We start from the raw sequence: 27,340 nt of genomic DNA, 5'->3' as shown, positions 1-27,340 counted from the left end.
TGGTCCAGTGGTTAAGAATCCGCCTTCCAATGCAGGGGACGTGGGTTTGATCCTGGTCGGGGAACTAAGATTCCACATGCCATGGGGCAAGTACTGAGCCCGTGTGCTGCAACAAAGACCCAGCACAGCCAAAATTAAAATAAATAAATAAATAAACAAAAAAACCCAACCATCCAGTATGTAGTCTTTTATTTATTTATTTGGTTGTGCAGCAGGATTGTGTGATCTTAGTTCCCTGACCAGGGATCGAACCCGGGCCCCCTGCAGTGGAAGCACAGAGTTCTAACCACTGGCCTTCCAGGGAATTCCCCAGTATGTAGTCTTTTTTTTTTTCTGAATTTTTTTTGTTTGTTTTTTTATACTGCAGGTTCTTATTAGGCATCAATTTTATACACATCAGTGTATACATGTCAATCCCAATCGCCCAATTCAGCACACCACCATCCGCACCCCACCGTGGCTTTCCCCCCTTGGTGTCCATACGTTTGTTCTCTACATGTGTGTCTCAACTTCTGCCCTGCAAACCGGTTCATCTGTACCATTTTTCTAGGTTCGACATACATGCGTTAATATACGGTATTTGTTTTTCTCCTTCTGACTTACTTCACTCTGTATGACAGTCTCTACATCCATCCACGTCTCAACAAATGACCCAATTTTGTTCCTTTTTATGGCTGAGTAATATTCCATTGTATATATGTACCACATCTTCTTTATCCATTCGTCTGTCAATGGGCATTTAGGGTGCTTCCATGACCTGGCTATTGTAAATAGTGCTGCAGTGAACATTGGGGTGCATGTGTCTTTTTGAATTACGGTTTTCTCTGGGTATATGCCCAGTAGTGGGATTGCTGGATCGTATGGTAATTCTATTTTTAGTTTTTTCAGGAACCTCCATACTGTTCTCCATAGTGGCTGTATCAATTTACATTCCCACCAACAGTGCAAGAGGGTTCCCTTTTCTCCACACCCTCTCCAGCATTTATTGTTTGTAGATTTTCTGATGATGCCCATTCTAACTGGTGTGAGGTGATACCTCATTGTAGTTCTGACTTGCATTTCCCTAATAATTAGTGCTATTGAGCAGCTTTTCATGTGCTTCTTGGCCATCTGTATGTCTTCTTTGTAGAAATGTCTATTTAGGTCTGCCCATTTTTGGATTGGGTTGCTTGTTTTTTTAATATTGAGCTGCATGAGGTGTTTATATATTTTGGAGATTAATCCTTTGTCCGTTGATTCGTTTGCAAATATTTTCTCCCACTCTGAGGGTTGTCTTTTCGTCTTGTTTATGGTTTCCTTTGCTGTGCAAAAGCTTTGAAGTTTCATTAGGTCCCATTTGTTTATTTTTGTTTTTATTTCCATTACTCTAGGAGGTGGATCAAAAAAGATCTTGCTGTGATTTATGTCAAAGAGTGTTCTTCCTATGTTTTCCTCTAAGAGTTTTATAGTGTCCTGTCTTACATTTAGGTCTCTAATCCATTTTGAGTTTATTTTTGTGTATGATGTTAGGGAGTGTTCTAATTTCATTCTTTTACATGCAGCAGTCCAGTTTTCCCAACACCACTTATTGAAGAGACTGTCTTTTCTCCATTGTATATCCTTGCCTCCTTTGTCATAGATTAGTTGACCATAGGTGTGTGGGTTCATCTCTGGGCTTTCTATCTTGTTTCATTGTTCTATGTTTCTGTGTTTGTGCCAGTACCATATTGTCTTGATTACTGTAGCTTTGTAGTATAGTCTGAAGTCAGGGAGTCTGATTCCTCCAGCTCCGTTTTTTTCCCTCGAGACTGCTTTGGCTATTCGGGGTCTTTTGTGTCTCCATACAAATTTTAAGATTTTTTGTTCTAGTTCCATAAAAAATGCCATTGGTAATTTGATAGGGGTTGCATTGAATCTGTAGATTGCTTTGGGTAGTATACTCATTTTCACAATATTGATTCTTCCAATCCAAGAAGATGGCATATCTCTCCGTCTGTTGGTATCATCTTTAATTTCATTCATCAGTGTCTTACAGTTTTCTGCATACAGGTCTTTTGTCTCCCTAGGTAGGCTTATTCCTAGGTATTTTATTCTTTTTGTTGCAGTGGTAAATGGGAGTGTTTCCTCAATTTCTCTTTCAGATTTTTCATCATTAGTGTATAGGAATGTAAGAGATTTCTGTGCATTAATTTTGTATCCTGCAACTTTACCAGATTCATTGATTAGCTCTAGTAGTTTTCTGGTGACATCTTTAGGATTCTCTATGTATAGTATCATGTCATCTGCAAACAGTGACAGTTTTACTTCTTCTTTTCCAATTTGTATTCCTTTTATTTCTTTTTCTTCTCTGATTGCCCTGGCTAGGACTTCCAAAACTACGTTGAATAATAGTGGTGAGAGTGGACAAGCTTGTCTTGTTCCTGATCTTAGAGGAAATGTTTTCAGTTTTTCACCATTGAGAATGATGTTGGCTGTGGGTTTGTCATATATCGCCTTTATTATGTTGAGGTAGGTTCCCTCTGTGCCCACTTTCTGGAGAGTTTTTATCATAAATGGGTGTTGAATTTTGTCAAAAGCTTTTTCTGCATCTAGTGAGATGATCATATGGTTTTTCTTCAATTTGTTAATATGGTGTATCACCTTGATTGATTTGTGTATATTGAAGAATCCTTGCATCCCTGGGATAAATCCCACTTGATCATGGTATATGATCCTTTTAATGCGTTGTTAGGTTCTGTTTGCTAGTATTTTGTTGAGGATTTTTGCATCTATATTCATCAGTGATATTGGTCTGTAATTTTCTTGTTTTGTAGTATCTTAGTCTGGTTTTGGTATCAGGGTGATGGTGGCCTCATAGAATGAGTTTGGGAGTGTTCCTTCCTCTGCAATTTTTTGGAAGAGTTTGAGAGGGATGGGTGTTAGCTCCTCTCTAAATGTTTGATAGAATTCACCTGTGAAGCCATTTGGTCCTGGGCTTTTGTGTGTTGGAAGATTTTTAATCACAGTTTCAATTTCATTACTTGTGAGTGGTCTGTTCATATTTTCTATTTCTTCCTGGTTCAGTCTTGGAAGGTTATACCTTTCTAAGAATGTGTCCATTTCTTCCAGGTTGTCCATTTTATTGGCATAGAGTTGCTTGTAGTAGTCTCTTAGGATGCTTTGTATTTCTGCGGTGTCTGTTGTAACTTCTTTTTCATTTCTAATTTTATTGATTTGAGTCCTCTCCCTCTTTTTCTTGATGAGTCTGGCTAATGGTTTATCAATTTTGTTTATCTTCTCAAAGAACCAGCTTTTAGTTTTATTGATCTTTGCTATTGTTTTCTTTGTTTCTATTTCATTTATTTCTGCTCTGATCCTTATGATTTCTTTCCTTCTGCTAACTTTGGGTTTTGTTTGTCCTTCTTTCTCTAGTTCCTTTAGGTGTAAGGTCAGATTGTTTATTTGAGGTGTTTCTTGTTTCTTGAGGTAAGCTTGTATAGCTATAAACTTGCCTCTTAGAACTGCTTTTGATGCATCCCATAGATTTTGGAACGTCGTGTTTTCCTTGTCATTTGTCTCTAGGTATTTTTTGGTTTCCTCTTTGATTTCTTCAGTGATCTCTAGGTTATTTAGTAACGTATTGTTTAGATTCCATGTGTTTGTGTTTTTTATGTTTTTTTTCCCCCTGTAATCGATTTCTAATCTCATAGCGTTGTGGTCAGAAAAGATGCTTGATATGATTTCAGTTTTCTTAACTTTACTGAGGCTTGATTTATGACCCAAGATGTGATCTATCCTGGAGAAAGTTCCGTGCTCACTTGAGAAGAAAGTGTAATCTGCTGTTTTTGGATGGAATGTCCTATAAATATCAATTGAATCTATCTAGTCTATTGTGTCATTTAAAGCTTCTGTTTCCTTATTTATGTTCATTTTGGATGATCTGTCCATTGGTGTAAGTGAGGTGTTAAAGTCCCCCACTATGATTGTGTTACTGTCAATTTCCTCTTTTATAGCTGTTAGCAGTTGCCTTATGTATTGAGGTGCTCCTATGTTGGGTGCATATATATTTATAATTATTATATCTTCTTCTTGGATTGATCCCTTGATCATTATGTAGTGTCCTTCCTTGTCTCTTGTAACATTCTTTATTTTAAAGTCTCTTTTATCTGATATGAGTATAGCTCCTCCAGCTTTCTTTTGATTTCCATTTGCATGGAATATCTTTTTCCATCCCCTCACTTTCAGTCTGTATGTGTCCCTAGGTCTGAAGTGGGTCTCTTGTAGACAGCATATATATGGTCTTGTTTTTGTATCCATTCAGCAAACCTGTGTCTTTTGGTTGGAGCATTTAATGCATTCATGTTTAAGGTAATTATCGATATGTATATTCCTATGACCATTTTCTTAATTATTTTGGGTTTGTTTTTGTAGGTCCTTTTCTTCTCTTGTGTTTCCTGCCTGGAGAAGTTCCTTTAGCATTTGTTGTAAAGCTGGTTTGGTGGTGCTGAATTCTCTTAGCTGTTGCTTGTCTGTAAAGCTTTTGATTTCTCTATCGAATCTGAATGAGATCCTTGCCCGGTAGAGTAATCTTGGTTGGAGGTTCTTCCCTTTTATCACTTTAAGTATATCATGCCTCTCTGGCTTGTAGAGTTTCTGCTGAGAAATCAGCTGTTAACCTTATGGGAGTTCCCTTGTGTGTTATTTGTCATTTTTCCCTTGCTGCTTTCAGTAATTTTTCTTTGTCTTTACTTTTTGCAAATTTGATTACTGTGTGTCTCGGCATGTTTCTCCTTGGGTTTATCCTGTATGGGACTCTCTGCGCTTCCTGGTCTTGGGTGGCTATTTCCTTTCCCATGTTAGGGAAGTTTTCGAGTATAATCCCTTCATATATTTTCTCTGGTCCTTTCTCTCTCTCTTCTCCTTCTGGTACCCCTATAATGCGAATGTTGTTGCGTTTAATGTTGTCCAGAGGTCTCTTAGGCTGTCTTCATTTCTTTTCATTCTTTTTTCTTTATTCTGTTCTGCAGCAGTGAATTCCACCATTCTGTCTTCCAGGTCACTTATCCGTTCTTCTGCCTCAGTTATTCTGCTATTGATTCCTTCTAGTGTAGTTTTCATTTCAGTTATTGTACTGTTCATCTCTGTTTGTTTGTTCTTTCATTCTTCTAGGTCTTTGTTAAACATTTCTTGCATCTTCTCCATCTTTGCCTCCATTCTTTTTCCGAGGTCCTTGATCATCTTCACTATCATTATTCCGAATTCTTATTTCTGGAAAGTTGCCTATCTCCACTTCATTTACTTGTTTTTCTGGGGTTTTATCTTGTTCCTTCATCTGGTACATAGCCCTCTGCCTTTTCATCTTGTCTATCTTTCTGTGAATGTGGTTTTTGTTCCACAGGCTGCAGGATTGTAGTTGATTTTGCTTCTTCTGTCTGCCCTCTGGTAGATGAGGGTATCTAAGAGGCTTGTGAAGTTTCCTGATGGGAGGGACTGATGGTGGGTAGAGCTGACTGTTTCTCTGGTGGGAAGAGCTCATTAAAACTTTAATCTGCTTGACTGCTGATGGGTGGGGCTGGATTCCCTCCCTGTTGGTTGTTTGGCCTGAGGCAACCCAACACTGGAGCCTACCTGGGCTGTTTGGTGTGGCTAATGGCAGACTCTGGGAGGGCTCACGCCAAGGAGTACTTCCCAGAACTTATGGTGCCAGTGTCCTTGTCCCCACAGTGAGCCACAGCCACCCCCTGCCTCTGCAGGAGGCCCTCCAACACTAGCAGGTAGGTCTGGTTCAGTCTCCCCTGGGGTCACTACTCCTTCCTCTGGGTCTTGATGCCCACACTACTTTGTGTGTGCCCTCCAAGAGTGGAGTCTCTGTTTCCCCCAGTCCTGTCAAAGTCCTGCAGTCACATCCCACTAGCCTTCAAAGTCTGATTCTCTAGGAATTCCTCCTCCCGTTGCCAGACCCTCAGGTTGGGAAGCCTGACGTGGGGCTCAGAACCTTCACTCCAGTGGGTGAACTTCTGTGGTATAAGTGTTCTCCAGTCTGTGAGTCACCCACCCAGCAGTTATGGGATTTGATTTTACTGTGATTGCGCCCCTCCTACCGTCTCATTGTGGCTTCTCCTTTGGCTTTGGATATAGGGTATCTTTTTTGGTGAGTTCCAGTGTCTTCCTGTTGGTTGTTGTCCAGCAGGTAGTTGTGATTCTGGTGCTCTCGCAAGAGCGAGTGAGAGCACGTCCTTCTACTCCGCCATCTTGGTTCAGGGCCCAGTATGTCCTCGTACAATTATATATTTGATCATCTCTAATTTTAGTTTTCTGTCAAGCAATTTGGAATGGTCTGAATTTTTTTCTTTTTTGTGTGATAAATATTTCTTTTCTAATTGTAAAGAGGGCTTAAATTTCACATTGTTTATATAAATCTTCTTTTAAATTTCTGATTATTTCCTTGTGGTGGATTCCTAGAAGGAAAATTACTGGGTCACTGAATAGGATTGTTTTTAGATATAGCCAAAATATTTTTCGTAACGTTGGAACCAACTGATACTCTTCCAGCAAAGTAGGAGTTTGGCCAAATTGTTGACACTTCTGCAGTATTGATTGTTATCCTTTTGTCATTCTTTGATAATTTGATAGGCAGTGGAGTATAATTAAACACTCCCATCTTTATTTAATTTGCATTTCTTTGATTACTGCTGAAATTGCATTTTTATGTGTATTTACTCTTGTTATACTTCACTTATTAGAAATAGAAATCACTACTACTATGGAGAGTGTAGGTGATGTTTGGTAATGGAACCACATGGATCACAGGGTCATCATTCAGATAATGACTTTGAGATACTTGGTTTTCAAATGCACTAAGATAGCATTCTCTGTAAATATGAAGGTAAGGTACTGAGAAGTATGATGCACTGACTGGGTTCTAATTCTGACTTGAACTAGCTTTTGAACTTGCCATCAAACTGCTGTGGGCTTCAATTTCTTTGAAAAATATGCAATTTCCCTAAATGGTTTATTTGTTCCATTATAGCCCTCAATATTAAAATTCTGGTGACAATAGAAACACTCATCAGAATCAGTGTTATTGTTCATAAAATAACATTTTCTGGCAGTATTATGAGTTCTCAACATTTCCATCCTTAACTGGTTTCAAAGATTGGATTAGAAATAATTAATTTAAACTTTTGTGGCAATCAACCCATTATATAATAGGGTTTTTAGTGCAAGGATAACTTTCATATAATTTTAAGTTCTTATTTTGGGGGTTCACCCACTTCTTTGAATTTGTATATTTTAATGTCTTATAATAAAAAAAAAAAAAAGGAAATCACATCCCGTCATTCTCACCTTCCTCAAATTCTTAGGTTTGAGGGGGAAACCCAGGGGTCAAGAGATTTATGAACATTCAGACTTCGGAGTAGGTTGATGTCACCTTTAGAAGCATGGTTGGTTACTCAGGTGAGACCACTGTTAATTGGTTTGCATTCAGAATTTTGTTCATTGGAGCAAGTCCACTTCTGATTGGCAGACTTTCAGAAGGGAGGGGTTGATGTTGGTTGGCTTGCAGCAGCATGATCAAGACCATGTAGACAGGTAATTGCTAATTGATTAAATGAGATTGAAACTTGTGTTGGTGGCTACTTGTTACCATGGCTACAGAACAAGCAGTTTCTTCCTTCAATCCTCCTTCCTCCATTTCATTTTCAGTTTATTAATCTTTGTCCCCCCAGGACTTAGGACAGGATTTTGTATATAGGCATTTGCAAAGACTGTGGAGTAAATGATTTGAAATTGAATGAAGTTATTTTGGGGATGTCTTAGAATTTCTATTATGCATCCCCTTGTTTTCATTACACAGACTATTTTAATTCTCTGATGCCTCCTATCTGGATTGGGTCCCAGCCTCCTACTTGCCTCTAGTTTTTTTCTCCTTCATTCCATTCTGCGCTTAATGGTTTTACTTTACAAAAATTTTAATGGTTTCACAGTCTTGATCAAAAGTAGTTAGTTACTCTCCAACCTATTGAACTAAGGCCAAATTGACTACTTTGCTATTGATGATCCCTTAGTGTTCCACATACAAGCTTCCCATTTTTTCCTATTAATCACTGTTCTCAACTCTGTGGCTAAGACACCCAAAGGCGCTCTTCCCAGAACATGTCTAATCTGTCCCTACCTCTGCACTTTTACTCATGCTTTTCTACTGCCTAGAATACCTTTCTCCATTTCATTAGGTTTTCCCCTAATGAAACCCTATACAAATTTATTTCAGTTTTCTATTCATAAAGAATTTTCTGATCCTCCAGTAATGTATACTTTCTTCCTTTTTCTGAACATATTAAAGCACTGGCTGTGCCATTAGAGGAACACATTTTAAATTCTCTTTAGCAGTGCAATTATTTTGTTCTTCTTATTTATTTTATTATTCCAAACTGTAAGCAGAATCCATGGATTCTCTATCTTGTTAATCTCCTGGATAATCTATTAAAATATTTAAAATTTAATAGGTCTTTAGTAAATATGTTTGGAAGGAATTCAACATATTTTAGAATATCTAAGTTCCTTTTTGTAAAAACAAAAAGGAATACTGGATTCTACCTACTGGTACAGCTGAATCCTGTACAACTTCTGAGGTGGGATGGTAATAGATTGGGGCAAAAGTGTCAATAGTTTGATCAAATAGTGATTGTAATGATTGATATTTATGAATATTGATGTTCATCCAAAAGATGTTTTATGTAGATAAAATATGCTACAATTTTTGACATTTGCTTGGGGCAATAGAAATAATGCTAGATCTATTTTTACCTTTATTTATTTTGATCATGGTTTGCATTTGAGGCCAGACATACACATGCACATGTCTAATATAGCAGTAAATAGTCATGGAACTTTTTATTTACACAGACAACCTTTTAAAATTCAGTGCCTTTCTCACAGCATGGTTTTATTTAATGCACTAAAAAATAAACAGAATTCTAAATTTTGCTCATTACAGATAAAACTGACTAGTTACTAGTGAGAAGGAAGAAAACATTCTAGAGTTTCAAAAACATATTGTGAAGAAGTATAGTATCTGCCATACAATGAACACTTGAAAAACAATTATCAAATGAAAGGTAGATTTTAGAATTTCAAAGCTAAGTTAGTAAGATTTTTTTTTTTTTTTTTAGAAAGGCAGTACTTATACACAAGGTATTCTTTAGTTCTTTCCTAAAAAATATTTGCAAAAGATTATCTTCACCATCTGTTGGCTAATAATTAAATTTTAATAGGGAGCAGAGAATATGTATTATATACCAATAACTTTGTACCTTTAAGCCTTATGCATTTAAATGTCCAATAAGTATCTTTTGAAAACAAGTAAGCAAAGCAATGAAGCAGAAGGTAATATAAGAGTGTGCTTCTGTGTCATTTTTTTCGACCCTTGTTACTCAAAGTATGGTCTTCAAGTCAGCAGCTTCATCATCACCTGGCAGCTTGCTGGAAATGCAGAGCCTCACGCTCCACCCCGACCTACTGAATCCGATTCTGATTTTAAAAAGATCCCCAGGTGATTCATATGCACATTAAAAGTTAAGAAGGACTGCATTATACCATGGATAGAAGCAGACCGAGGAACATTAGCTAACTTTTTGCTTCTCTGTAACTCTTTTTAAAAATACTTTAAAAATAGTTGTTCTGATTAATCATGTTGCTGTGACTTGCGAAGGAATGGAGTTAAGTGACCTGTTCAACCTCCTTTTATGCTTGTGAACTTGAAATTTGACTCTTGTCTTTTTAACTTACAAACAGAACACCTGACCAGAATATACATATTTAACTTAAAAACAGATCTTTTAATGCTAGCTGAGCTAGGATAAATTTATGGCAAGAAAAATGCCTGGCATATTGCTGCTAAGTTGTCTTGGCCTCCTGCCAGGATTTATGTTTAACACTTCTGGGATGTACTCTTCACATAAAGGATTGTTTTTGCATTTGGTTCCCTGGAATGAGCACAGTGGGTAAATTGTAATGCCAAGTAGCAAAAGAAGCTTTTGAAGGAGCTGCCACTTATTATATGTGTTATTACGAATTATTATTGACTTTAAATGCTGGGTTTCTTTCATTCCCTAGATGTGGCAAAGGACATAATGTCAGATCAACTTTATGTGAAGGACTTTTAAATTTATCTCTAACGTCTAAGAAGGAAAGTGACATCTGACTTTAACAGATGCACCATAATGTAAAGAAATATTTTTAATATAGTTAAGGAATATTACAAATCATTATGCTTATGGTATATAGTTGTTTTATTTTATTTTGATTGTAGAAATACACAGTTCGTTTCAACACAGAGACATTATTTTGCTCTTTACATGCTTAATCACCAGCAAAAATTTGATTAGGAGGTGCAAGCTTTCTTTACTGGAAGCCAGGGCATTAAGCTCTTTGGTGTAATTGTTTAATTACCAGTGCACCATTTTAATTGACATGCTATTATAACTTTCTATGGAAAGGAAGATGCAATCTTTTATTTTTGTTTCTTATCTAATGAAAACCACTCTCTTAGATGGGCTAGTTTGGCAATTTGACTTAGGAAGAAGTATTGCGGAATGAAGTTTTTATGTGAACAAGGAAAAGAAATTAACTTTAGTGCTCATCTCATTGGTCTGCCAAATTGGAAGGACATTTTAGGCCTGATTATCATGTTCTAATTAGTCTGTGGAGGACATTCATGGACAATCGAGTGCTCATTAATCTGTCTTCTTCCTGTAACATTGATTTGTTCATTCCCCTTTTAGACACTCAAATATAGAAACCAAAAATTGATGTGTGGTGTTAATGTGCTTACAGATGTTGCCACCACTTATCCAGATAAGAAGTCCATCTTAATGTACGTCACATCACTCTTCCAAGTTTTGCCTCAACAAGTGAGCATCGAAGCCATCCAGGAGGTGGAGATGTTGCCAAGGCCATCAAAAGTTACTAGAGAAGAACATTTTCAATTACATCATCAAATGCACTATTCTCAACAGGTAAAAGATCGAAAGAATAGCTAATATCAATGATATTTTCTGTTTTATATGGATTTTTAGATATCATACACACATATCTATATTGTCTATGGATGGATACACATATATGTATATATATAGCATAGTATATATATATGTGTATATATTCACACACATGTACAAAAATATATGTATATATAGCTTTGTGTGTGTCTGTGTGTCTGTGTGTCTTTGTGTGCGAGTATTTGGAGAGAGAGAGAGGGAGAGAGAGGGAGAGGACTCTGTAAACCTAAATTTCATCTGATATCATGGGCAATAATGTTGTTTTCAAGGCACGTTGTTAAAATACTCTGCTATTGATATGCACCATGTTATAGGAATATGGGACACAGAATACATTGCATTTCCATTGTGTAAAGTGAAATAAAATAAAAGATAGACTCATATACACATTAAACTTTCCATCAACTAGAGCAAAAAGCGAAGAACTAGACCAAGAGCAGAGGCAAGTACTCTGTTTAATAATGTTTTCTTATTTTTAGTGGCAACTTGCTGATGTAGTAACAAATTTTGCATACTCAAGGTAATATTTTTGATAAGATAAAATTAGTTTAAAATAGTTTAAATAAAAATTAAATAGAGAATACATATGATAAAGACTTTTATGATATTATTGTACAGAATCCAGTGGGATTCTTCTGTTCTTCTTCCCAACGGTGTATATTTAGGGTGTTTTTTTTCTTAACTTTCTTTGATACAAACAATGATGAAAAAGCCTTTAGCAAAATTTCTGCTAAAGGTGTGGAAAGCTCTCAGGCCTAATTTTCTCACTCTACTGAGCTAATTCTATATTTAGCTTATGAAAGCTTCAATCCTTTCCAAGGTATTGACGTGATGAATTCTGGTTTTGTTTACTTTGGGTTCAGAGAAAATTGCTTTGGGTTGCTTGTTTTTGCCAGTTTGAAGAGCAGCATCCCATATTAGTGCTGGAGGGGTGTCAGGATGGAACCTTTATGGTTAAATCCCATCCTCCTCTCTTCCCTGACTACCTGTTCTCCAACATGACATTGAGCACCACAATTCTTGGAGTGTACCAGTTTCTAATATCACTTATATATACTTAGGATTAAATTTTTCATCTCACTGTTTCCATTTAACATTTGTTTTTTCTAGTGTGTTGGAAAGCAGTCCTTCCAGGGTTACTTATCATGTCTCCTCCTCCTCTCTGTCCCCCTCCCCCGAACCCTTCTGCAGATCACAGTCAGTCTAGCACAGGGCTATGAAGGAACTCCTTCCTCTCCTAAGCCTCGGTTCAAGAGCTATGCCTACACACAGGCTGCTTATGTCACCACCTCTGACCCCACACGGAGCCCATTTCCTTCACAGGTCTGTCAACATTTACTCTCTGTTCTCCAAACCAAAGAACTTCTTCACCCAAGATAACCTAACATGGTTTTTGTTTGTTTGAATTTTGCAGTGCCTTTTTTTTCTCCACCATCAGGAGCCGTTTCATTGTTCTCAGTTGTATTAGATACTTCACATGATGCTGTTTTGTTATTGAGACCTCTCTAGGTTTAACGTATGTTGATTCTTCATGAATGGGGATTCTTATAATAGTGATTTGTACTTTCATTATATAATTACCTGCAAGATTAGTTTTTATAAAGGCTACCAACCAAAACACAAAGCTCATTAAAGAGAGGTCATTTAAAAGAATGGGAAAATGGATGAAATTTACTAGTCACATTACTTGGGGAGATTTTTCTAGATATCTGATACCTAAAGGAAATATATACTCTCTATATTGCCCTTATTATATTTTCACTGTATAAGTATGTATTTATATTCTATTTAAGAAAAATATAACTGTAAGCTTCTTCATATGATAGATTTTAATTTTGCCAATTTAAACTTGATAGCAGGCTCTGTAGTATTTATACAAGAAAGCCACACTCAAACCAGGTCAGAGTCTATGCACCATTCAATATTTTCCACATAATGAATCTTCTCAGTAGCGTTTTCCATCATTATTGCAGTGTTGTAGAAAACCTAAAAATACAAGAAATTATAGCCTTGTGTATGTTAGAGCATGGGAATGACATGTGCTAGAATTGCTGGATTTGCTAAAATTTCCTTTTAAAAGAAAATCTCATTTCTTTTGCTTAGAAGAGCAATTTGAAGAGTTCTTGCAGAAGTGACTTTTCTCAGTGCTACACAATGAATGGGAATTTAGAAATTATGGTCTTGATCCCATTGGAGAAAAGTATACATTTTTGGAGACTCATCGATTTTTTTTTAAGATAGTGGTTGTATTTAATTAGTGATTTATTTGGCACAGTTAATTGATGCGTGAAAAATTTTAACACTGAAAGCTTCCCCCAGGGGAACATATTTCAGGGCATAGTTCTGCCCTTTATCCTTGGCTAGTTTTCTTGCAAAGTTGAACAAAGGAGATGAGTGAGAATGATTATGTGACTCAGCCTCATCTTCAATTAAATTCCCATCCACATTTTCACAAAGTTGTATAGTCTTGAACAAAAAACCTAATCAGTTTCTTCATTATCAGTAAATAAAAAGAATTCTGCCCCACATTACTGAGTGTTAACTATATGCTATGTGTATACATTATATGAACTAATAAAATCCTTATAATGACTCTTAGAGGTGGGAGGTACTATTTTTATCTCCATTTTAAGTTTAAGTGTACCCACCCTTTCCTTTCTCCTCCTCCCTCTCCCTCTCCCTCCCCCTCCCACCCTCCTGACTCTCCCTGATTCTTTAGGCTTTTTTTTTTTTTTAAATCACCATCCTCCAATTGAAACTTCCAAGACTTAATAGGTGTTGTACCTCCTAAAATAAAGAAGTCTCAGCCAAGACAAAGAGAGGAGTATTTTCCCCTCTTATTTTCACTTTATTGAGCTGCCTTTTCCAGAAGGTTTTCTCCAGTGCCTATTCTGGCAGCACATTTTTACCTCATTACCATCTCATTAAGGCATTGTTCAGGTATGACTCCTTAATGAAGTAATTATAAATGGACTTAATTTTGCTAGACTGTATTTGTTCACTCTCGCTTTGTCTAAATATTACAAAATATGTAATATATCATAAAATATTGAGCAGTTCACATATCTGTTTTAACTTAACATAAGCCATTGAAATAAACCTGTTGTTATCCTTTAGAAAAGAAGAAACATGAATCACAATTGGTGAGGAATGATATATCCTGCCTGTTTCTAAAGGAAGCACATCAGAAGATGGTGTTACACATAGTTAGGTTTGATAAATTTGTGTCTTAACTATTTACTGAGAAAATTTTTTCTAAAGAGTTTCTCAGAGGGTCTGATCCTGTACTGCCCCCTACAGGTTATATCTGATCCACTTCTAATGATCGGCCAGATTGGGTTCCATTAGAGGGTTTCATTCAAGTGTTTACTTGGTGGTCTATTAGTAAGGGTGCAGTTTTCCATAACAGAAGAGAGAGCCATGTGGGTGACTGTTCCCTATGGGAAACATAAAATGCCTAAATTATTGTAAAAGTTCCCAGTATCTTAGAAACATTAAGTATCCCCATCTGTCCCAACTTAGAAAATCTGATTTATAGTCATTGCAGTTTGTGAACGTGTTGAGGTGAAGTAATCTGACCTATCTCAGGATCTCTGCCTATAAATCAGTTTTTCTCATAATTTACCAAGAAGCAATACTCTCTGGTGTGAACCCTAACTTTTCCTTCATTGTATCACTTAACTACCACCCATTCTTCAATGGAGGACATCCTTTTTATAGTTACACTGAATTCCTATTTTTATGACTTGGATCATGCCTCTCATTCTACTCCTAATCTAATATCAAACATCCCCAATATCTTTTTCACTTTCCATTTCTCTCTTTCTCCTGGCACCTCATCCTAGCCAAAACTCCTGTAGGCACACCTCCTCTGTCCAAACACACCACTCTGTTTTATCTTGTTAATGTACTATTATGTGACATTTTCTTTCACTGACCATTTTTTGTAGTCTGTGCTTTATACGTTTGTTTATTCAGCAAATAATTATACTTGGTCACCAAATCCAATGTCTTTTATCACCTCTCAGGCTTTGTACCGTCACTGAAGTACTTTTCCTATAGCCTCTAGACTTACCAGCTCCTTCTCCACCTCTAACTGTCCTGTGTCTCTTTCATTATCTGGCTCTTCCTCCTCTTCCAACTCTCTTAGCATAGGAGTCTCATGTGAGATCCTTTGACCTTCTTTTTTGTATACGCTCTCTGTTGTCAATATGATTTAATCTCTTGACTTGAAGCTGTATGCCCATGATCATTGTATTTATGTTTTCACCACTTCCAATCTCTCTTGAGTTACAGCCTCATTTTCAACTCTTTGGTATGTATCTATACCTTGACATCCACTGATTTCTCAAACCTCCTATGTCCTGAAGTGAACCTTGTTTCATTGCTCACAAACCTGTTTGTTGTCCTTTTTGTTATGTAAATGGGGACGTTATTCAACAGTTTTTGAGACTTAAATATGTGACATACTCTTTTGCCTCTGTAGCGATCTGCTATTCAATAATGAGATAAGCATTGTCAATTCTTTCTTCACAGCATTTCTCCATTAAGTTATGTTCCCTCAGTATTCATAAATGCCCTCTGATTCAGGCTCTCACTACATGTCTTCTAGATTACAGAAATAGCTTTGCAATCAATATCATTCTTTTTAGTTTAGTCCTCTCTAAATCATATTAGATTTTCTTATTAACAGCTTTAATAACATAATTCACAAAACTTTCTTCACTTCCTTTTGCCTTTATAATAACTCCACTCTCCCAAATTTCATCAGTAAGCTCCATGATCTATTAACAATTTATATTTTCATGCTTATTTCACACTAATCTATTTTATGTTTTCTTTACTCCAACCAAATTAAGTCACTTTCTCTCCTGCGCAAGTGCCAAGCAATTTCTTTTCTTAGCTTTTATGGTTCTCTCAGCCTAGAAAGACTTATATCTCCTTTTCAAATTGGCCAATTTAATCCAAATTTCAAGGCCTAACCAATAAGTGACAGAGCCTGAATTTAAGTTCAGATTTATCTGACTCCAAGCCCATGTTAATTATACTAACTACCACTGAATTTTCTCTACTATGATTTTCACACATGGAGTAATATTAATTTATGTAATCATTGTACACTTATTTATTAATCACCTACTATGTGCCAGGTATTATTATAGGATCAAAAGACACATTAGTAAACAAATACACAAAATAATTCCTGCCTTAATGGAGGACATGTGCTCATGGGAGAGTCATAGTATGAACAACTATAAATAAGTAAAATAACATTTCAAATAATATGAAAATAACATGCATTAAGTAAAGTAAAATTTAGTAGTAAGTACAATAGTAAATGCTAAAAAGAAAAAATAAATAAAAGAGGAAGGTGGAATATGCAGTACATGGTGGAGAAAAGTTAAAATATCAGTTTGGGTGGTCAGAGAAGGATTCATTAAGAAAGTAAATATTGAGTAAAGACTGGAAAGAGGTATGGGTACCTTTTGGAAGATAAACCCATGAGGAAGAAACACAGATAGTACAAAAACCCTGAGTTGTGAGGATATTTATTTGGACTATTCAAGGAAAGGTACAGGTTAGGGGCACAGTGCTAGGAGATGGTGTCTGAACTGTAGTAGTGGACCAGATCACATAGGGTTTTGTAAGTAATGGTGAAGACTTAGGTTTTTATTACCAATGAGGTAGAAAGCTATTGGAGGAATGACATAAACTCACATTATTTCAACATGGCTGCTTTGTGGAGAACAGACCAAAGGAATAAGGATGGAAACAAGGAGACTAGTTAGAATGTTATTGCAGTAATCCAGGCAGGATAGGACAGAGGCTTGGATTTGGATTATTTTTCTTTTTTCCCCCCCATTTTTTTTTATTGTGGTCAAATACACATAATGTAAAAGTCAACGTTTTAACCATTTGTAAGTGTGCAGTTCAGTGGTATTCAGTACATTCATAAAATTGTCTAGCCATTACCACCATCTATCTCCAGAATTCTTTTCATCTTGCAAAATGGAAACTCTGTATCCATTAAAAAAAATAACTCCCCATGACTCCCTCCTTCCAGCTTCTATTGAACCACCATTCTACTCTGTTTCTATGAGTTTGGCTTTTTTTTTTTTTTTAAAGATTCAACATATAATGAGATAATGAGATCATGCAATATTTGTCTTTCTGTATCTAGCTTATTTCACTTAGCATGATGTCCTCCAGGTTCATCCATGTTGTCTCAAATGCCAGAATTTCCTTCCTTTTTAAGGCTGAATAGTATTTTATTGTATGTATATATGTGTTTGTGTGTATACATACACACACACACACACACACACACACACCACATTTTCTTTATTCATTCATCCATTGGCCAACATTTAGGTTTGTTTTCATATTTTGGCTATGGTGAATAATGCTGCAATGAACATGGGAGTGCAGATGTGTCTTTGGGATACTGTTTTCAATTTCCTTTGGATGTGTACTGAGAAGTGGAATTGCTGGATCATATGGTAGTTCTATTTTTTAATTTTTGAGAAATGTCCATATTGTTTTTCATAATGGTTCTATCAGTGAGAATGATGCATAGTAATTGAATTCTGGATATGTTTTGGATAACCTACAGGGTTTGCCAATTCTATGTGGAACACGTGTTAGCTGTGTTTTTTGAGAATATTTAACTGTGTCATAAGAAAACAAAGATGATAGATGATACTTCCAAGAGGCATTAAACTTAGAGTGTAAATAAACTATTCAATAATAGCTTATGAAATATAAGTGAAACCTATGTGTTAAATTTAGCTGGTGAGGAACAAATAACTTGTGAGACATAGGCAGAGGTCAAAATGTGTGTCAGCTTTAGATAGTAACTTGACCTATTACACATGTTAAAAATAGATGGAATAAATAGTGAAATATACAAGAATATTGTTTATGGATGGAAAGAGATGAAAAGACCAAATAATAAGGTATGATGATATCACCTCTGGGCTGGCAGCTTCATCATTCCTAAATTGGCCACCGATTAATTATACTCAGTATGTCTTATGGCCTCCCAAGTGCTCTACGTAAAAAATGCCAATAAATCCTATAACTGTTTAGCAGACTAACTGATGAGCTACAGCTATAGGTCAGCTATACTTGCCCCTGCATCTTTCCAGTAGAGCAAGTGTATGTGGTCATCTTAGGTACACTCTTTTTTTTTTTTTTTTTAAGTTATACAATTTTTATTTATTTATTTATGGCTGTGTTGGTTCTTCGTTTCTGTGCGAGGGCTTTCTCTAGTTGCGGCAAGTGGGGGGTCACTCTTCATCGCGGTGCGCGGGCCTCTCACTATCGCGGCCTCTCGTTGCGGAGCACAGGCTCCCGAAGCGCAGGCTCAGTAATTGTGGCTCACGGGCCCAGTTGCTCCGCGGCATGTGGGATCTTCCCAGACCAGGGCTCGAACCCGTGTCCCCTGCATTGGCAGGCAGATTCTTAACCACTGCGCCACCAGGGAAGCCCCATCTTAGGTACATTCTGTCCTAAGAATGTGCCTTGCTCAAATCTCACCTCTGGTTCTGTCCACCACACCATCAACAGGGAAGGCTGATACAGCAAAACGTATGGATATTGTATAACCCAAGATTTAAATAGCGTGGTGGTTCTTCTGTTTGACCTTATCCTAATTGCATTACACCTTCCATCTGTTTCATCTTGCGTCTCTCCATATGCTTTAAAATGATTTAATAAATGTTGGGATTTGAACATATTAATTTCGTTGGTGAGCCTTTGTGTTTCATGCTCTCTGGGATGGCATACCTAGTAGCAGAATTGGAGGCCACCATTTCATCAAGATCATGCTCCATATGATATAGTGGGTGTGAGTTATGAAAGAATTCGAGAAACCAAGGATTACTGCAAGGTTTTTGTTTAAACAATAGGAAGAATGGAGTTTCCGCCAACCAAAATAGAATAGACTATAGGAGGAGCAGGTTTGGGAGTAAGGTTAGAAGCTCAGTTTTGAACATGTTAATCTCTTAAACTTTTTTTTTTAAAGTTGAAGTATAACTGACATATAATATTATATTAATTTCAGGTGTACAACATAATGATTCTATATTTGTATATGTTGTGAAATGATCACCATAGTAAGTCTAGTTAACCTCTATCACCATACATAGTTACAGAATTTTTTTTCCTTGGGATGAGAACTTTTAAAATTTACCTTCTTAACAACTTTCAAATATGCAATACGGTATCATTAACCGTAGTTGCCGTGCTGTAAATTACGTCCCCATGACTTATTTATTTTTTAACTGGACATTGGTACCTTTTGACCCCCTTCACCCATTTTGCCCACCCCATACCCCCTGCCTCTGGCAACCACCAATTTGTTTTCTGTATCTATGATTCCAGTTATCAGTGAGATCATATGGTATTTCTCTTGTTGACTTATTTCATTTAGCAGAATGCCCACAAGGTCCCTCCTTGTTGTTGCAAATAACAAGATTTCATTCTTTTTTATGGCTGAATAATATTCCATTGTGTGTGTATGTATGTATGTGAGTGTGTCTGTGTGTCACATTTTTCTCTATGCATTCATCCATCGATGTACACTTAGATTGTTTCCATTTCTTGGCTATTGTGAATAATGCTGCAGTGCACATGGTGATGCAAACCTCTTTTTTGAGGTAATATTTTGTTTTCTTTGGCTAAATACCTGGAAGAGGAATTGCTGCATTATATGGTAGTTCTATTTTTAATTTTTTGAGGAACCTCCATACTGTTTTCCATAGTGACTGCACCAATTTCAATTCACAATAACAGTGCACGAGGGTTCTCTTTTTTCCATAGCCTCACCAACACTTGTTATTTTTTGTCTTTTTGATAATAGCCATTCTAACAGGTGTGAGGTGATATCTCATTGTGCTTTTGATTTGCATTTCCTGATGAATAGTGATGTTGAGCATCTTTTCATGTGCCTGTTGCCTATGACTTCTTTGAAAAACTGTCTATTCAGATCCTATGCCCATTTTTTAAATGGATTGTTTGGTTTTTTTGCTATTGAGTTATATGAGTTGTTTATATATTTTGGATATTAATCCCTTATCAGATATATGACTTGCAAATAGCTTTGGCTATTCTGGGTCTTTTGTGGTTCTATACAAATTTGAGGATTGTTTGTTCTATTTCTGTGAAAATGAGATTGGAATTTTGATAGGGATTGGGTTTATTTCTGGGCTCACTATTCTCTTTCATTGATCTATGTGTCTGTTTTTTATGCCAATACCATGCTGTTTTGATTACTATAGTTTTGTAATATAAATTGAAATCAGGGAGCTTGATGTCTCCAGTTTTGTTCTTTCTCAAGATTGCTTTGGCTATTTGGTGTCTTTTGTGGATTGTTTGTTCTATTTTCATGAAAAATGCGGTTGGAATTTTGATAGGGATTGCATTGAATCTCTTGATTGCTTTAGGTATATGGACATTTTAACAGAAATAAACCCATATATATATGGTCAGTTAATTTACAACAAAGGAGCTGAGAATATACAAGGAGGAAAGGACAGTCTCTTCATTATGTGATGCTGGGAAAACTAGACAGGCATGTGCAAAAGAATGAAACTAGACTACTGTCTTACACTACACACAAAAATCAACTCAAAGTGGATAAAAGACTTGAATGTAACACGTGGAACCATAAAACTGCCAGAATAAAACATAGTCTGTAAGCTCCTTGACATCGGTCTTGCCAATGATGTTTTGGATCTGACACCACAGCCAAAGGCAACAAAAGCAAAAATAAAGAAGTGAGACTACATCAAACTAAAAAGCTTCTGTACGGCAAAGGAAACCATCAATAAAATGAAAAGGCAGCCTACAGAATGGGAGGAAATATTTAGCTCTGGGCTTGTCGTATACGGTCTTTATTATGTTGAGGTAAGTTCCTTCTGTACCCACTTTGTGGTGAGTTTTTATCATGAGTGGATATTGAATTTTGTCAAATTCTTTTTCTGCATCTACTGAGATGATCATATGATTTTTAAACTTTATTTTGTTAATGCAGTGTATCACATTGAACATATTAATCTTGAGATGCTTATGAGACTTGAATATACATAAAGCTGGGGTTCTAAGATCAGAGTTGAGGATAAGTAATTTGGAAGTCATCAACAGCATAGATATAGTATTTAAATCCATTGACCTGGCTGAGATCACCTAAGAAAAAAAGTCACCTGGATGAGATCACCTAAGGCTTAGAGATGAGAAGGAATCAGCAAATGGGATAAAAAGGATTGCTAGAAAGAGGAGATGAAAAGGGGGAGTGTGTGGTATTGTAGAAGCCAGGAGGAGAAAGTGTTTCAGGGAGAGAAGAGTGTTTAACAGCATTAAGTATTGCTGATTAGTTCAAGTAACATTAGTGTTGAAAATTAACCAGTGAGATGTCAGTGGGATAAGCCACCTGGGAAATCTTGACATATAGCAGTTATCACAGTGGATTTACTAATAGCACCTCTGTTCGCTGTCTAAACACCTCTATTCACTCTCTGTCCCATTTTGGCCAATAAGTTATATGCTCACTCTAGCTGATATTTGCTTTGATAAGAGCAATTTCGGTGGAGTGTGTTTTTTTGGAGGTGTTGCTGATTGGGGTGGGTTCAAGAGAGAATGAAAGTGAGGGGCTAACTGCATTGTGACACGTAATAAACCTACACTGAATCGTTTATGTTCATGTGGACAAAAGCCTATATCTCTTGGATGAAGCCACTCTTCTGATTATGAATCGATATATTAGTTTTCTTGTGGCTGTAACAAATAATCACAAATTTAGTGGCTTAAAACAACACAACTGTATTATCATTTATTATGGTTTAGAAGTTCATCATGGTTCTCACTGGGCTATAAAAAGGTGTCAGCAGGACTGCTTTCCTTCTGGAGGCTCTAAGGGAGAATACATTTCCTCGTCTTTTCCAGCTTTTAAAGGCTGTCCACATTCCCTGGCTCATGACCCCTGACATCTTCAAAGATAACAAGGGCAAGTTGAGTCTTTCTTATCATATCCCTTTGACCTACTCTTCTGCCTCTCTCTTCCACTTTTAAGGATTCCTGAATACATAGGGCCTACCTGGGTAACATAGGAAACTGTCTCTCTTAAGGCTAGCTGATCAGCAAACTTAATTTCATCTGCAACCTTAATTCTTCATTGCCATATAATGTAACATATTCATATGTTCCAGGGATTAGGACACGGACATCTTTGAGGGGGTGTTTTTCTGGCTGCTACTGTCTAATACCTTGGGATGCAGATATTAGGAGGGCATCCATTACCTGTAAGCTAACAATAAGACTAGTATCACATGGCTTTTCCAAGGTGCCCTGAACTATCAGGTTGTTCCCTTCCTCTTGTGTTAACTGCACATGAGCCTCATCCTTCTTCTAGAGACATTGTGAAACTACCCTTATGCTGGAAACAACGTAGAAGAAAAATAAAGAAACAAATAAGGATATACCTATATTTCTGCCTATAAAGGCAGATCTTTGTGTTCCTTGCACAGCTTAGGGCACAGATGCCCACATTCATTCAATAAACATTTTGAGCCCCAAATAATGTCTTCTGCTCTCTAAGAAGCTCACAAAGTAAAGGAATCAGGCTTTGGAAAGTTATCCATACGTTGCCTATACTCTTATAATTTTATAAGAATAAAAGGGAATCACGTCCCTCTCAATCTTGCCAGAGCAAAAAAGAAGCACCTCTCTTCTTTATCTAACATTTGCAGTTTTAAAAAGCCTTTTGAATACATATCTCATTTGACCAGTGCAATAAACCTGTGGAATGATCTTATTAGGCTCATTTTAACGTAGGAGGAATTTTAGTGGAGTGAAGGTTTTGTGTAAGCAGCAAGTAACTGGCAGAACTGGGACTCGAAGCAGGCGTCATGACTTCCAGTAGAGTTTTGATGCTTCGCTATTTGAAACTCCCAGCCAGATCAGCCAGAGGCTCTCTTCCTTTTTCATCACCATTATCCTTAGTCTTCTAATACTTATAAATGCTGGAAAGCATTTGGGAAGAAAAATCTTTCTCTTCTTCCTCTTTGCCTGATGAACAATAGCTGTCTACCTCCTGGGAGTCTGCCTGTCACCAGTAGGACAGGTAAATAATTATTTGTGCATTTGTGAGATAAGCAATTGAACATTTAAAATACAGATACTAAACATAAAGTATGTAGAAACACTACAGAGAAACAGCCTCCATATTATAAAAATCTGTAAAACATTGCGAAAGTAGTAATTACACACAAACCGTAAAATTGGCTCTTCTAATAATAAAGGGGAAAAATAGAAAAAACATACTTATGGGTCTTTTCAAAATAATTAAAATTGAAGTTAAGAAGAACAGAGTTATCTTTATATATTTTAGATGACAAATATTTATAAAGTATATGGTTAGATGGAGATACAGTGGATAACACTGTAGAGCTAAAAATGACATTTAGATGCTCACAAACTAGAACAAAAGGAAGTGCCCATCATACAAAGTGTGCTCATGCCCTCAATGTTTGTGTCTGTTCAGACACAATTCATGCTTCTCAGTGTTTCGGCCCTACCCCTGAAATGGTCCAGTTCTACAATTTTCATCTGCCTACTGGCTAGTAGTTTCCATGTACAGATGTCTTACCATAACCTCAAGTTCAGCGTATTTAAAGCTGACCTCATCTTGGCCCATGGGGCCAAGTGTCTCTTCTGACATTTATTCTCACCCAGGCTTGAACCCATCTAGCCATGTGTGACTCCTCCCTGAACTCCCTCATGCCTAATTGGTTCTTAATTCCTACCCATTGCTACTGTGGATTATTTCTAGCACCTTTTCCTTTCTGTCTGTTAGTGTGGTTTTCAACTTTATCTAACCTGGCAAACCTTGTCAATCTTATCTATGACCCTCTTCCTTTATACAATCCCCCTTACATCCGGATCTTGCCTTAGAGCACGTCTTTAAATTATGCTGTTCAATTATTTTACTTCCTCCTCCTTCTTCTTGCCTCTTGCTCTTTCTCTCTTTCATGCATACATACCAACCTGCACACCCTCTCACATCTGCACAAGGATCCTCTACCTCGCACTAAATGGCATGTTTCAGGAGTTGAATGATAAATTGAAGGAAGTAGTCTCAGCAAAAGTTCTATATATCAATTTTATTTAACTTTTTTTTTTTTGCTGCAGGATATGCCTGAATATGATTGAAAAATAAAAAGGATAAAAGTCAATTAAAATTAAATATTCTCATCCTTGCCACCCCTTATGTGTGTGTGTGTGTGTGTGTGTGTGTGTGTGTGTGTGTGAGTGTGAGTGAAATTTCAAGTATTTGCAGTTTTTCTCACTGTGAGAGAGACTGAGCATCTTTACATGTGTTTAAGAACAAGTAGGATTTCTTTTTCTGGGAAATTGTCATGTTTCCCAATTTTTATCAATTAGAATAATATCTGTTCTTATCAGTTTGCAGGACTTATTTATATATTAAATGCATTAGCCATTTTTTGTGACATGGAATACAAATAATTTTCAGTTTGCTACTTGTCTTTTGAATTTGTGGTGTTTTTCTCCATTCAGAATGTTATTTTATGTTGTTTGAAATTCTTTAATCTTTGATGACTTTTTGTTGGCAGGGGAGGTCATGTTTATAAATGACTGCTATTGAAAGGGTGCTTAAAAAAGATTCTCCCATGGTTTCTTCTAGTTCTCTTTCTAAAACTTTGATCCTGCTAAAACTGGTGCAAATTGGAAAGTTGAGAACAATTTTAATTTTCTCCCCAGAAGCTACTCAGTTGTTGAAACCATATATAGATTAATACATGTATATCATAATCTAAATGTATACCTCTTTTAAGAATGAGGAAGCATTTCCAAGAAGCTCCCTAGCATATTTCTCTTGCATTTTATTGGACAGGATTACCTCACATCCTCATGCCTAAACCAATAAGGGGAAACAGAACATACTACCATGACTGGCTTAAACCAGTCAAAAGTCAGCCATCCTTGAATCATATAGCCAAATGGAACAGGGTGATTCCTGAATCAAAGCAGGTTCTATTAGGACATAGAGAAGAAAAGGGATGTTGTGTAGGCGGTCAAAAGTTTATGTTAAAGTATCCCAGGGCTTGATGGAATTTTTGTCCAAGTCCAGAAATTGCACTATTACCTGGAAGCTAGTTGAGATAAAGATATGCACTTGATACTCTAAAAGCAGGGAAACAGTCATTTATGAAACCTCAAAATGAAACCACTTTTACCCACAGAAGCATCACTTCTTGAGCAGGAAAGCACTAGTTGAGCAAAGAGGAGGGAGCCCAAAGTTTGACATCAGAGAGGCTTAGGTTTACGTTCCAGTTCTGCCACTTTCTAGCTATGTGGCCTTGACAGAGTTTCTTGCCCTTTCCGGACCTCAGTTTCCTCATGTGTGTTATGATAGTTATATCTAACTCATAGAGCTGTTAGGAAGATTAAGTAAATTGAATTATACGAGGAACCTTCCATGGCATAAGCACAGTGTAGGTTCTCAAAAACTGGCACCAATATCATGATTACTACTTTAAATACATCAGGTGTTAAGTGAAATTTTGTGGTTTGATCTGAGGACATTATCATATTTTTATCAGTTCTTCTATGGGAAAATACAATTTGGGTTCCAAAGTGATTTATAAATAAACTTTTGAATCAGAACCGGTGTAGAGTTTGGCAATTTCCTGAGTTAATATACCAGATACAAAATTGTAAGGTAAAGGATGTACTTTTTAGTTCTGAGGTTGCTGAGAAATAGTCTTGGAACCATGCAAAGTGGAATATAGCGGTGCTTCCTTCTAAAGCAGAAAAAAAACACTTGTAGGTGATTTTAGGCCCAGTGTTCCTGTTGGGAGGAGGTAGGGAAAGGGGTTTCTTTACTCTGTCTCTGCCATTGGCCCCTCCCAACACAACTTGTCCCTCATACTGAACGCAGATTGTGTAGAAGAATTGGCAAACAGAGGGTGCAAAGCCAGCCAGTGGGGAGCTCTACTTAGATTAAAAGCACCATTGATCTGCTCCATGGAAGCTTTTATACTTTCTGATGTGACTGAACAAGTGACCTAGAAAGAGTATTGTCAGGTTTGAGCTCAGCTCTAAAGATCGGTGCACTGAAAATTTCCAAGCAGAATTTTGAAACGGACGGAACATCAGAAAGAATAGAGGTAATAATATTACTTTGAACAAATACACTCTTACCCTTCCATTTTTTAATCTATAAAATAGAAAAAGGGAAAAAGAAACCCACCTGGCTAAGTTACACCAGCTGAAGTGTTCTCAAATTTTTCAATGTCAGGTACACAAAATTCTTGTGTTTACAGTCAGAGTTTTGAGTCAGACATCCTAAAGTTAGAGGTGTAGATTTTATTCGTTTACTTAATGAGTATGTATTGAGCACAGACTATATACTAGAACTCTTCTAGTTCCTGAAAGTCTTTCCATGAACAACATGGAAATGTTTTCATGAAGATTAATTTATAGATGGGTAAGGAGACCAAAATGTTAAAAAAGAATCAAATTAAAATGACTATAAGTCATTTTAGTCACTGTGAAATAAAGAAACAAGAGCTGGAATTTTTAAAAATAATGGAACTGTTAAGGTTAAAGGACTATTCTGTAGCTGAAAGTATCAGTTGAACCTTCTCTTGAGCTGAAAACTGGAAGGCGAGAGGAAGCTAATCTCCTTCAAACTCCAGCTCTACTATTTTAATAACTCTCTGTGGGACTTGATATACCATTTTATCTCCATGACTCTGTTTTCTCATCTCTAAAATGGAGATGATTTCTGCTTTACATGGTGGCTAAAATAATTAGCACATAGCATATATGAAAAAAGCCTTCACTCACTCTTTTACACAATAGGCTCTAAATAAGTGTTTAAGGATGAAGAAATGTTTCTAATAATGCAGGTCAACTTTCCTGCATTTGGTATTATATTTATAAATTATGATTTAAACTTAAAATTTAAAAAAATTAAAAATTAAAAAAATTCCATTTTTACCTTTGGCAAAGATAGTTGGAGTTTCTGGGAATGATGATAGATAGTTTAACCACCCGTGCTGGAACCTGACTTTTCCCATCTCTCTTTTGATACCAGAGGTAGCTCCAGATGTAGCTGTGGATGATTAAAAAAAAAAAAAGAAAAAGTAAATTTCCGTAAAACAAGGGTATATGAAAGTTCCCATTGACTTCATGTTCATTACATTTTGTGGGCCTAGTTGCTTTATAAAGTTTGGAAAAATTATTGGGTGGAACCAAGCTAAGCTGTTTACGTAACAATCTTTTAAAAGGGCAGGTGA

The 27,340-nt window shown here is 36.6% G+C and overlaps 1 protein-coding gene across 8 annotated transcripts in view; it reads left to right on the top strand.

Annotated features, from left to right (window-relative positions):
• DMD (dystrophin) overlaps positions 1-27,340 on the top strand; it is a 2,485,149-nt gene that overhangs the window by 880,136 nt on the left and 1,577,673 nt on the right. For 7 of the 8 annotated variants that reach the window (XM_082378022.1, XM_082378021.1, XM_082378024.1 and 4 more), the window contains exons 8-9: positions 10,795-10,976; positions 12,210-12,341. In XM_082378022.1, coding sequence (XP_082234148.1) covers positions 10,795-10,976; positions 12,210-12,341 — 314 coding nt within the window. The remainder of the gene's footprint in view (positions 1-10,794; positions 10,977-12,209; positions 12,342-27,340) is intronic. The other variant, XM_082378025.1, reaches the window with a different exon arrangement.

Source organism: Balaenoptera borealis, assembly GCF_965194805.1.
Source record: "Balaenoptera borealis genome assembly, chromosome: X".
NCBI classification, from domain to species: domain Eukaryota; kingdom Metazoa; phylum Chordata; class Mammalia; order Artiodactyla; family Balaenopteridae; genus Balaenoptera; species Balaenoptera borealis.
Note: the sequence above shows the minus strand (reverse complement) of the source record. Positions and strands in the feature narration are given on the sequence as shown.